At 46.7% G+C, this 12,246-nt stretch overlaps 1 protein-coding gene and 1 long non-coding RNA gene across 4 annotated transcripts; both read right to left on the bottom strand.

Moving 5' to 3' along the window:
* Window positions 1-1,274: 1,274 nt before the first annotated feature.
* On the bottom strand, window positions 1,275-2,000 carry LOC136196445 (uncharacterized). Its single transcript, XR_010672200.1, has 3 exons — window positions 1,896-2,000; window positions 1,650-1,739; window positions 1,275-1,370 (listed from the first exon to the last, which is right to left on the bottom strand). It is a non-coding gene; the product is annotated as an uncharacterized lncRNA (long non-coding RNA).
* Window positions 2,001-3,052: 1,052 nt separating this feature from the next.
* Window positions 3,053-8,724, bottom strand: LOC136197049 (uncharacterized). 3 transcript variants are annotated; one of them, XM_065986731.1, is made up of 4 exons: window positions 8,519-8,724; window positions 8,369-8,459; window positions 7,543-7,697; window positions 3,053-7,401 (listed from the first exon to the last, which is right to left on the bottom strand). In XM_065986731.1, exon 4 carries the CDS (start codon window positions 4,769-4,771, stop codon window positions 3,608-3,610), a length of 1,164 nt encoding a protein of 387 aa, XP_065842803.1. In that variant the 5' UTR covers window positions 4,772-7,401; window positions 7,543-7,697; window positions 8,369-8,459; window positions 8,519-8,724; the 3' UTR covers window positions 3,053-3,607. The 3 variants fall into 2 exon arrangements, with proteins under 3 accessions (XP_065842803.1, XP_065842805.1, XP_065842804.1); XM_065986732.1 differs by having other exon boundaries at window positions 8,369-8,421; window positions 8,482-8,724.
* Between the last annotated feature and the right edge of the window lie 3,522 nt (window positions 8,725-12,246).

Genomic DNA, 12,246 nt, shown 5'->3' on the forward strand with positions numbered 1-12,246 from the left:
ATTACGGTAGTATTTACGGCCCGGTGCCCCAAAGAAGGTCATGCGTTTATTGTCTACACCGCTCCTATTAACTATAACTCTTAATTAAAGGCCGATTTAGAATTCTTACTTTATTAGAGTCGTATCGTCCCTAGGGGGATCGAGGCCGTAAAAAATAGATAGCGATACCGCTCACGTGCATAGAGCTCTCCCCGTACTTGGAGCAACGAGCGATTAGGATTCTGATGGTATTGAATCTATCTGTCGTGTACACGCTGAACGAACCGCGCAAATAGAAGGGCTTCAGAAGCGCTGGCTGCGTTACAAGAATAATTTTCTTTCTTCGAGAAAGAGTGCCTAAAAAGAGACATCAATAGCTGTATGCAAAAACGTCTATCCGGATACCCCCTCTCTCTTCTAGAACTTCAGAGGATTTCAAGTGGGCCCATGCTTAATACGACCTCTCACAGTATGAGGAAAGACTATGCATACCTGGCATAGGGTTCATCTTTCAGAGAACACAGACTGTGCCTTCGAAAACTGCAAGAAGAGGTACAGTATGTACAAAATATCAATTCCATATATTCAAACGAATATTTGACTATTGAGACTCCTGAACTATGGGCATAGGCGCTTTGGCTTCAATGCCACTATGTTTCCACAAACGTCTTTTAATCTGAAAAATATGTAGACTTTCAAATGACAGACCTGAAGAGAAATCAAGACGGAAACTTTATAGTCACCTAAAGAGAAGTAAAGTTCATATGAATGTATCGTCTCCTAAAGAGACGCAAACTTCATATAACTCCCAAACCCTTTCTAGCTTAAAGTCCAATAGTCTAAACATCGTCCCAATACTGGCGGCTCATCTGCATAACGACGTCATTAAAGATGAATCTATATCATTGTAAAACGATCCCACCGTCCTTTGGTCGAGTCTGTCCGGCAAGTCAAACCTACAAGCAGAAACATCGATTATTTTAAACAAGCGCAAGGCCACGTTGCTTTCTCGACGTCGAAACATTGTGTCTACGTTGGTGACAAGCACGCGAGAAAAATACAAGTCCGTGTGGTCGCCTGGTTATTAATTATCAGGCTTGCAGGAAGTTGTCTCAACTATTAGTAAATTAGTAGAATATTTTGTTGACTGGCTGCATATTCCTACTGTGATATATGAACAGGCAGATGCATTGGCACATTGCCAAGAAGCACAAAAGCTTCTGCAAAGAGAAACACAAGAACTGAAGAAAATACAGTCCAACATGATTTGCAATCTCAATTAAAAATGTACAAACTCCAATTTTAGATGCGTCTTTATCCAGAGATACTTGGGTACCTGTTCGTTGGACGTCTATGATCGATCCTGCGAAGTCAAGTAGAGACCCTACAGACTTCGATTCATAAATAATCGATATTGTGAAGTCAAGTAAAGAGACACAACAGACATCAAAGCTATGGGAGCAAGAGAACACGTTTTTACTCTTCTCCCTATGAATCGTTTCTATGGGAGTGAGGGAAACAACTAATAAACGCAAGTCTGTATGACGGAAACGAGACAATGGGGTGAGGCCCCATTAGGGGTTCAGCACTGCAAGGGCCACGACATTTTCGCTTGCAGGGGCGTTTCAAACATCGCGTGCTTGTCTAATTCCCCTCACATGAAAACCTACCTTTTAGCTTTCCCTCGTGCATTAGAGTAAAGAATTCGACGTACGGTGGACGAGAGATGGGCTGCAAAAGGGAGATCCGTAAATTCGACTCTAGGGCGATGGGAAAGACTTGAGGCGCGTCAAAAGCTTTGTCAAAATGTAGGAACTTAGTGCAGCGTCACACTGTATAACGTAGACGAGTCGCGAGCTTTATCGTACGCTTCGCAATGCGAAAATCCGTTCGCGGGACCCGTTAGGGAGCCTTACCTTTTCGAAAAAGCCCCAACACGTAGAGAAGCTGCTTTGGAAGGCCAATCCGCATGAGTGAAGCGCGCCCTGCGAAAATACTCAGTCAAAAGGTTTGCTTTTCTTAGACCACTACCCGGATAAGCTAACAAAGTATAAATATGTATTAGCACGCGTGCACGTGGAAGACATCGCAAATCAAACTACTGGGCAAAATGGTTCAGAGACAGCGTTTAGCGCCAAATATTTACTCGACTCGTTCAACGGATGGCAAAGATGAGAAATCCTTCAAAAACAAATGAGCATGTACCGAAAGTGAATGTCTCCCAGAAGACAACTCCAAACGACCACCTAAAAAAGATAAACAATTTCAAATAATGTTTAATTAAATTTACACGTCGCTTTTCTCTGTAAAAGACGGTTCATTTCAGCTTCAAGAGACATCAACCGGAGAGGCAGACGTCTCAGGGGCGGATCCAGGGGGGGCGCACAGGCGCGCCCCCCCCCCCCCCCCCCCCTCCAGCCTAACTTTCATTATTTTACTATTGAATTGCAAAGAAAGAAGTAGCATTTACGAAGACAGAAAGATTTTCTGCGTACCGTAGTGCACTGCGCGCGTCGAATAGAATTAGCAAATATGCTTTGAGTAGGCGTGGTCAGGTAAAAAAAGTGGGCGTGGTCAAAAATTTTCGCGCGCGATCTTCTGACTGTATGTGCCGTCATCGTGAACGGCTCTTGCATTTCAGTCCGAAGTCGAATATTTTTGAACTCGAATGGGTTGTGCAACGTTTACGACGACAGATTGAGAAACAATATAGGTATAGCTTTGCTCTCCCATGTATAGGTAACTAAATAGGTGCTTACTACAATCCTCTTCTTAGGTACGCCTGCTCTTACTGTTAGGGTAGTGATGGGATAGCTTGAGAAACGACACTATACTCTCTCCCCATTCGTTTTCTTTAGGGAAAAGGGTAGATAAAGTAACGCAACAGCCGTCGCCGCATCTTATCATCGCTATCACATAGCTTCGTCATGTTGGCGAACGACAAAAATGGATATTCATCCTCGACTCTTTTGAATTAGGAATTTAGAAGAAACTGCGCAAAGGCAGCAAGCCCTAAAACACACCTGCTGTGCAATTGATACACACATGTTTTTCATGCATGAATTCACTATGACAAAGTCACCATCTGGCAAGAAAGAAACGAAGAAAACGTCAAAGAAGTAAGACACACATGCACGCTCATCGACGCAAAGAAAAAATGCACGAAACGGAGTGAAACAAAATCGAGTCACCCTGAGTAGCTCTTCACACAACCGGACGTGACGTTGACGTTGACGTTATAAACGGTATTCAACTCCGTCCTGCCGTCTCCCGCTCTTTTCACTACCATCCCATTGACGGTCAGCCGAGTTCTGTCACCGACCGGAGGCTTTGGCCAGTTTGTGTTCGTAGCCACGTACGTCCAAAATGCCCGATACTCCAACCGTTATGTTGACGAAATTCTGAGTGAGCAACTTTCCAGTTCCGCTCACTCTGCAGCGACTAACACTAGCAAAGTAGTCAGCGGTCAACTCATCGACAGACAACTGCGACTTGCACACTCTATCGTCTCCCAGAAATTTAATGCTAGAAGAAGACCCTTCGTAGACTGCTTTCACTTCATTGTATCGAACGGCGTAGAGTTTAGCACTAGGAATGAGTTGCTTGGGAACATCAGGTCCTGCGTACTTCACCGATAAGTAGCTGAATGTGTTTTCCGAAGCTCTTTGTCTTGAGAAATGTAGTCGACTCTCATGAGTCGAAGTCCGGCTTTTATATGAATAGCCGACGTCTCTACCTCGTCTAGAAAACTGAGGCTGACATTCGATTTGTAGTAGAAAGTGCCGTCGAGAGAAAGGCGAATCTTCAACCCTCTCCCCATTGAAAAGAAGAAGGTGTAGAAGCCACTTCTATCTATTTGCAAGTAAGTCGACAAACGCGCCGCGTAGCTAAGGATGAACGGCTCCGTGACTTCCGACGGTGAAAGCGCCAGAACCGACGGCGACCACCCAGGCGACCGGACAGGTTTGATCATTTCAGGTTCGCTATCGAAGGAGGGCTTGAATCGTATCATTTCTCCTTTCGTCGACGGCAAGTCGAACTCTGGTGGCAACGTCTTGGTGTAAGGACCTACACTATCAGTGCCAGGAAAATGCAGATCGTATAACGGCTTCGTTTCGTGCATGCCTAACTGCCATTTCTTTGACTGAAAATATTCGGCAATGATACCGTGTTGGACGGAGTGTTTATCCGCTGCGATTTCTACTGCAATGCCGTCCAGCGTCTTTGGTAAACTTCCTGCTATTTCGCATCCTCTTAGCAATCGCACCGTTGCCGACTGGCGACCTTTGACGAAGCCGCGATTCCAATTCAACTTTCCTTTGACTACCGTCGTAGAGTTGCTCAAATTGACGTGCCCGTCGAGTGTCCACTTGGAATTCATAGTCACGAGTCGATCGCTGAGAGATAAATTTCCTTTGCGATGCAAAGTAAAAACATCGCCAAAGACCGAATTTGGTCCGGAGGAAAGACTTAGGAGCGCGTGTCGTTGAATGGAGAGCTCGCCTTGAACGTCAAATGAAGCCCCCGCGCCAACACTTACGGTCCACGCGCGATCGATTCGCAAGTGTCCCAAGTTCACTCGAGCCTTTGGTGAAATAATAAATTTCCAATTGGCCGTTTGTTCAAGCACATAAACAAAGTTTAGAAGAAGCGTGCTGCTGCGATGCATTTCTAGAAGCGAATGAATGAAAAAACGATTCGGATTCGGGTTGCCGCCTTGAGGAGCGTCGATGAAAATGTCCCAACTTCCTTTGAAAACAATTCTGTTAAAATGGTAGACGTTGTCGAACATGGTCCAAATTGTTAAATGGCATCGCCGGGAAAAATCCCACGTTGTCGAGTTTTCTTCAAAGTAGGATTCCCGACCGCCGCGAAATATGTAGGGAGACCCAAAGAAATCAATTGAGCCATTCCCTTTCGAGAAGCGCGTTGATCCGTGAACGGTAACTCCGATACCGTAAAAGCTGATCTGCTTGTAATTTGACAGTACAATTGACAAAAAACTGAAATCGTAACAGAATTCCGGCGAAGACAGAGAAGTTGCCGTAGTTACGCAAGTCCCAATACCACTCAAGCCAGCCAACAACTTAAATGTTGACGAAACCGTAGTTAATTAACCCCGATCGAAAACCATCAATGGGCGGAGCCTTGAAAGAGTTCAAATGCTGCACTCCCTTAACCGAGTAAACACCGTAGTTGTAAATCGTGCAATGGACGCATTCGAGTTTATCAAACAATGCCTCGTTGGTCAAGTTGCCTCTGTTTTCCACCACCAAATGCCGAATAAGCTTGTAACTGTGACTTCCACGTATGATTGATTATAAACGACGTCGTGACGACGAGACGACTCCGGCTCGTTGCCGAAGCCACATCGCCTTCGAGTTGCCGTCCGCTCCATCTGAACCACGTCGACTGAAGAAAACCTTTCACAGTCAAATTCGCTACACGAGCATCAAATTCTGATACGATAAGTTGAGCCGAAGACTCGATCACCAACTCGACGTCCGTCGACTCGGCATACAACCCAGTCACTTTGACGACAAGACCTTCGGGTATCGATATCCGATAACTCCCTGGAAGCGCGATGTGCACGACGTCGGTCGAAAGAGGGACGCGACGAGGATTCCAGTTTGACGAGTCGTTCTAACTACCGCCTTCGCGATTCGTCCAAGTCGCTGTCTTTCCCTCGGGTAACGAGCGAAATACGACGAGGCTCTTCGCCGTTGTGTGAATGCTCTCCTCGTTTCCGACGTAGTGTCCGTAGATTACCGCCGTGCCAGGACGATCGCGACGAACGAGCAAACCGGAATTAATGAACGTCGTCACGACGCCAAGGCTCGGATCCGGTAGCCAGCGAACGGGATCGAGAACATGAAATTGGCGCGTCTCGCAAACGTCTACAATAACCGATTCCCGACCGATTATCAAACCGTCGCCACCTAAGGTAAAGGAGTAGGAGGAAAAGCCAGTTTGCAGCGTGCTCGGAATTCCGTCTGTCGGAGCGTCGATACGAATGCGAACGTTTGTGAACACTTTGTCCCAATGGCCGACGATGTCGAAACCACCGCGAAACCAAATCGTTCCGTTCGCCGCCGCGAGCTCGCCCGCTTCGAATGAGAAACGACCGTCGACGCTCATGCGACCGTTGCCGATTTGTATCATTGCTCCTGATTGCACGACGTCCGAGTGACAGTTCATCGTCGCATCGACGACGCTCAGGACTCCTCGCCGATCCGCGACGAGCTCGTCGTAGAAGTCTAGCGTCGATTCTTGCCCGTTCGTTGCCGTTACAATCGCATCGTCGTCGATTGTCGAGCGACGATAAAACGTCGCGTTTCCAATTGTCAGATTCCAACCTTCGCGGACGAACGCTTGACCGGTAACTAGATTTCCTATAGCGGCCACAGAACGCAGATTGATGAATGTTCTACGAATGAACGAAAGTTCGCCGTGACGATCCATATACAAACCGTCGGCAAACTCGACTGAATTGTTCAAATAAAGGTTGACGTAACCGTACGTTTCGAACCGAAAAAAGGAAAACTTCGAAGACGAGAGACCGTATCCGACGTCGATTCGAACGACAAAGCTCCCGTTCCACACGTCCTGATCGTATTGGGCAAGGAGGTTCTTCCAAGAGCCGAGCGCGTACTCTTCACTCGTCGCAGGATACGAATGGACTGCCCAGGTGCCATTTTCCGATCTCGTCGACACGTTGGCGTGACCAAGACGAAGCGAAACAGCGTAGAGTCGAATCGAGCCGTCGTTCACCCATCGACGATGCAGGGTCATTGCAACCGATGCTGGGAACGTTGAACGCCGAAAATTTGAATTCGACCACCGCAATTCGCGACGTTCCAACGAACAGAATAATCGCTAATCAGTTCGACGACGACGAAGCCTCGATTGACGATACCTGTCGAAAAGCCGTCCAAATCCGCCTTCACTTCGTCACCGTCAGATTCAAGTTTGGTCCCTCTCAACGTCATTGTCGACGACGCCTCGTTGACGACGTGACAGGCGCGACAGAAGACAACGGATCGATTCATCGACGGTGCGAACGTGAAACGCTGACGACTCGTCCAGATGACGTTGCGTAGGCGCTTCTCGTTGTAGAAACCGCGTTTGACGAGAGCTAGGTCGTTGACGACTATGCGACCTCGAACGGAGCTCGACGTTTGACTGCCGTCGATGACTTCTCCGGACCAGACGAAGACGCTCGCATTGAGGGTTCCGCGTACACTCAGCGTCGAGCCGACCGAACTGAATTTTGACGTGACCGTCAATGTGACGCTGGTGTCGACGACGAGACGAATTGAATCGGAAAGAATTTTCAGGGACTTGATTGTTGTGTTTTGATCGACGATCACGTCGAAGGATCGTGACGACGAGATCCTCACATCATCCGACGACCGAGGGATTCTAAGAAATATATAGTCGATGAAGGCTGATACCACCTCCGAATAAACTGGTACAGCGGTATAATGTATTTCAAAGCGTAACGTACTGACTGGTGAGATAATTTCACCAAGCGACAACTTGAAAAATCAACACCCTTCTTACATGTTGCAACTCCAGTTGTTAGGATCGCTCCAACGATTTCCACCCGTCCAAACACAGGTTCTCGCGTCCGCAGTCGATGAGAGTCGAAGAAGGAGAACTGCGAAGTAAGCAAGCGATTGAGTCGATCCCATTCACAAAAGAACCGATTTGCCGAGCTAGGAGGAAAATGAGGTTAAGCCGCGCAAGCCACGGATACTTGTACAATGCGAGGACGAATCAGAGCGCGTGCGAGTCCACCCTCAGACCAGCTGACGGCCTTTCCAATAGCATGGGCGCGCTTCCTCTAACGGACAATACGGTGCGTTGGCGATCGATCCTAATCTCTATATATATCAACTACGGAGCAGCTGACGGGGTAAGGAAGAACAGTATGTATGGGTGACTACAGCACACCGATACCGCATATCTATGCTCTGTAATCACGCGAAAACGAATCAGAGCGTGTGCGAGTTTACCCTCAAACAAGCTGACAGCCTTTCCAATAGCGTGGGCGCGCTTCCTCTAACGGACACTACCGTGCGTTGGCGATCGATCCAAATCTCTATATCTATACGAAGCACGGAGCAGCTGACGGCGCAACGAAGAACACTATGTGTAGGTGAGTACTACAGCACACCGACCCCGCATATATCTATGCACTGTAATCACGAGAAATATTCCTATTTGAGTTCATTTTAGCCTTTTATAAGAGGACGGTTTATTAATCAAGTAACATTCTATTGATATATTTTAGGCAGATTGTGTAGCTAGGTAATCATATGTACGGCGCCCGGCAGCCCGGCCAATACGCTCGAGGGTTTTTCCGTCGTAAAATAATCACTATCACCTGTGACGTCATTGAAGGAGAGTCGACGTTCGTGGTGTGGTCCGCTGAGACGGCTGAAAGCAAAGCGCTGTCGCACGATCAGATGCGAGAGCTAGAGAAACGCGTTATTTCACCTCGATCGTGACGCAGTCGTCTCCCAACCGTTTGTACCTTGTTCCTGTCGCTTTCAGAAAACGATTTCGCTGCTTTTTTGGCCTGCGAGTACAATGCCGCTATTTCTTTGCTTTGTGTCTGGAAAAGAAGCTGGGTTTAGCTGGGAATAAGCTCAGAAGAGAACGTCGAAAATGCTTGTCCGGCAGCTGCCGGACCGGTCGCGCCGGCCCTCTATCGGTGGGCTTCAAATTAGCGTGAATACATTGAACAGAATCACTTGAACAGAATCACTACTAGTCTACCTTATCCGGGATCGAGGAGAAGTCTAAGTCACGTGTTCAGAAATGAATCCTCGCTGTTTCCTCTCTCTTTCGGACTTGTGCCTCTCGTGCCTCTGCAGAACTCTCCCGTCATCGACTGATCATCTCACAGATGCGAATGTACCAGCGTCTCCGCTGCCGTCAATAGCCGAAATCGTTCTTCCTCATTCGGAAAACAGCGTCTTGCCCGAGGCTCTAGCAAACATGCTTCTGGAAAGACTTGCGCAGCGCGGAAGACTTACGTCGCGCGTGTTAGACGTTTTACTCTGGAATAGAAGCTACGTGAAAAAACTGCCACTCTACTCCCTTATGACTGTCGATGAAGAGGCCATCGTTCGGCGTCTAAAGGAGCAGGAACACCTCAAAAGCATCGACATATCGTTCAGTCCGTGTCTAGGGAGTTTATAGAGCCCCTTTGTAGTAAGTCTCGTTCAGACCCCATCGAGGAACTCCCTGACGTACTTTGCTGCGAATCACGTGCAGGGCGATGTAGGCTTTGAAGTTCTTCCAGAGTTTTTAAATTTGAGGCATTTGGACCTAAGCTTCACGGATCTCGAGAAAGACTGTTTTCGCACTGTGATGACGTCACTGTGTCACTTGCAACATCTTAACCTATCCGGAACTAGTATAACTTGGTATGAGGTTTTCTCTACTGCAGACGTTTTTGCATCGGATGGGCTAAAGGAGTTGTTTATGCATTCCCTTGTGATTATGAGCGCCAGTGATTGGGAGGCTGGAAAAAGCTGTGAAACTACGGTTGAAGATTTCTTTGGAAAGGTGCAGCGTCTCTTGACTCTGGATGTATCGTATGCATTAGTGATTGGAGATAGAATAGCCATGGATGACGACGACGATTCCACGTGCGATCAACGCTTTCACGTAACACTTAGTCGCATTCTTCGTTGCGTTTCGTCTCTGACCCATCTCGATGTGTCGAACAACTGCGGGTGGGACGTTTTGGAAGATCTTCTTGTGAGAACAAATCGTCTAGATAAGCTGCGATTCCTTGGAAACATACTGTCCGATGATATTTTTTCGAAGCTTCCCGAGACGTTGAGTTCTCGTCCTTCTTTAAAACTTGCTATTTCTTCTGGTATTCCTGACGTTTTGTCTTTCGAGTACCAGTTTCACCAAAATCAGTCTCTCAAAAATGGCCGATATTTCTACTATGCAAACCCTGAAAGTATTGGAAGACTTATGGAGACGGAATATGACAGATTCGTCACTAATGGTCTCGTTCCACTGACAACGATGCTTTGCACTGCTGCGAGGCGTTGTCTCACCGACGTCGATTTTTTTGAGGACTCCTCGATAGCCTCGTTGCTGTCCTTTAGCATACCCGCTTTATTGTGCACAGATTGTCCTTTCATGAAAGATGCGTTGGAGCAGATGCTGCAGAATGTTCTTCTATTTACTCTTCGACATAAAACGAATCGACGTACTGATTACGATGATACTAAAAGTATCATGATGTCACTTCTGGCGAAGTTGTCTACTTTTGTTTACGAGAGGCCTGTCCTGCTTAATCTTGCGCTTCAATATTCTCTGTTTGTTTGCGCCCCAGCCGAGGCAGAAACATCAGATAAATGGGATTTTTTAACTCCTGCTCTTCTTGCCCTTCCACCGACCAAGTGGAATCAAATGGCATCAAAAATTGGTCCGCAGTTGATGTCTAATTTAACGTCCATCGGCGACGAAATCTGTGATGTTACATTTTTTGAGAAAAGTATCAAAGATTGGGTCAAGGACTTAGTGAAAGGTGCCACGTCCTTACTGAATGCTTTTGTTATTTTGTTTTGCGGGATGTCGTCTACGGACTTCCTTTGCGCGTTGGGCGGATGTCTATGGTATGAAGTAATGGCCGATTTTGCTATGTTGGCCTTCGATTTGTTCCTTATTCAAAAGGACGAGCCGCAATCAAAGTTATATGTCGCTTCGATGGAAGCTTTGGCAGTCATTGCTGAATATCCTGATCTCGCACCAGCACTGTTATCCAAACGATTTATTTACAATATCTTAAGTCCTGTTCCTTCTGAGAAGAGCATGTACATTGCACATTCGTATCTTGTGTGCCTTCTTCTCGTCAACGGCCAGTCGGCTAAATGCTTTCGGTCAAACTCTCGCGCAAAACAAAGATTGGCCTCTGACATTTTTATTGGCGACCACTTTGACGTGGAGTTTACTTACCGTCAGGCAACACTTTCGCCTTTGCTGAAAATCGCTCGGAGCGGGGAATTCGTCTCGGTGGCCGCATTTGGTTTGCAGCGTCTTGCTTTCATCTGTAGCACTCATTTTGAAGCGGAGGCCTATCACAGGCGTTACCCTTGTCCTTGTCCTCTTTGCCTCATTAGACAGGAAGTAGGGTTTGATGCTCTCAGTTTTATTCTGGTTCCGTCAGTTCTCCAATCCAGTTTGAATTTCGACTTGAATTTAGTTTCTCGAAATTGCAGGACTGTGGGTAACTGACAAAGACATTTTCCTGTGTGTTCTTATTTATAGCGTTTTTAATCATTGTTCCTTATGTTGTTAGTTTGAGTTACTGAGGCAACTGCAAGTAATAAGTAAAGAAGTAAGCTTTTTTGTGTGACAATAAAGGTGTTTATTTTTTTGTTTTTTTGAGAGTTTGGTTTTAATTTTTCTTTTACCCGTCTCTTCATTTGCGTAGTGCGCAAGCTTAGAAGTTCTACTAGTTCTCCTGTAGCCTTTGGCTTCATTTTTCTTGGGGACGGAAAATAGGCGAAAGAGATGGGTGGTACAGCGAGCCCTGTTGTTATTGAAGCAGAGAAATATAATGTCGAAGTAGAGTGTTCTACGTTGAAGCGTACGAGAGTTATCTCTCATTGCCAATTTGGGGCTCAGCAGAGACATTTGGTCCCCTCTGTACGTTATGGCCTGCTAGCCTGCATACTTTCTTCCAATACTTGCCTGTGATGCATTTAGCAGTACTGTGCGGCGTACCTTAGCTTAACGGCGTATGTCACAACGTTTCTGTGCGCTCAAGAAACCCGGACACTACGGGACTTGGAAAGCTGCGCAAGATGGCGGCTCAAGGCCTCGTGCAAGAGGTTGCGATCGAAACAAAGGGCAGAGGCTACATCGCGACACAGGCTATTAGTCGAGGGGAACTTGTCTTCGAAGAAGAGCCTCTTGCGTTTGCCGTGTGTGATGGAAAGACCGAGAAAGTGTGCCACGAATGCCTAGACATGTAAAAATGCAGTCGATAGACGTTCACCTCGTTCATGTTCTTTTATTTTAGCCCAGAGAAATTGTATCGCTGCTCGAAATGCCAGTTTTCACGTTATTGCGGAAAACATGCCAGGTAGAGCTGAGCCCCACCCCCAACCTGTTTCTCTGTATGCAAAGGCGTGATAAAGTTTTTTAATGCTACTAACTGTCGTGAAAAGTGCAGTACGTTTTAGAACTCATTTTTAAAAAATCCTATGATCTATCTGTGACGCTGAACGT

The sequence above is a fragment of the Oscarella lobularis genome, chromosome 16 (genome assembly GCF_947507565.1).
Source record: "Oscarella lobularis chromosome 16, ooOscLobu1.1, whole genome shotgun sequence".
NCBI lineage: Eukaryota > Metazoa > Porifera > Homoscleromorpha > Homosclerophorida > Oscarellidae > Oscarella > Oscarella lobularis.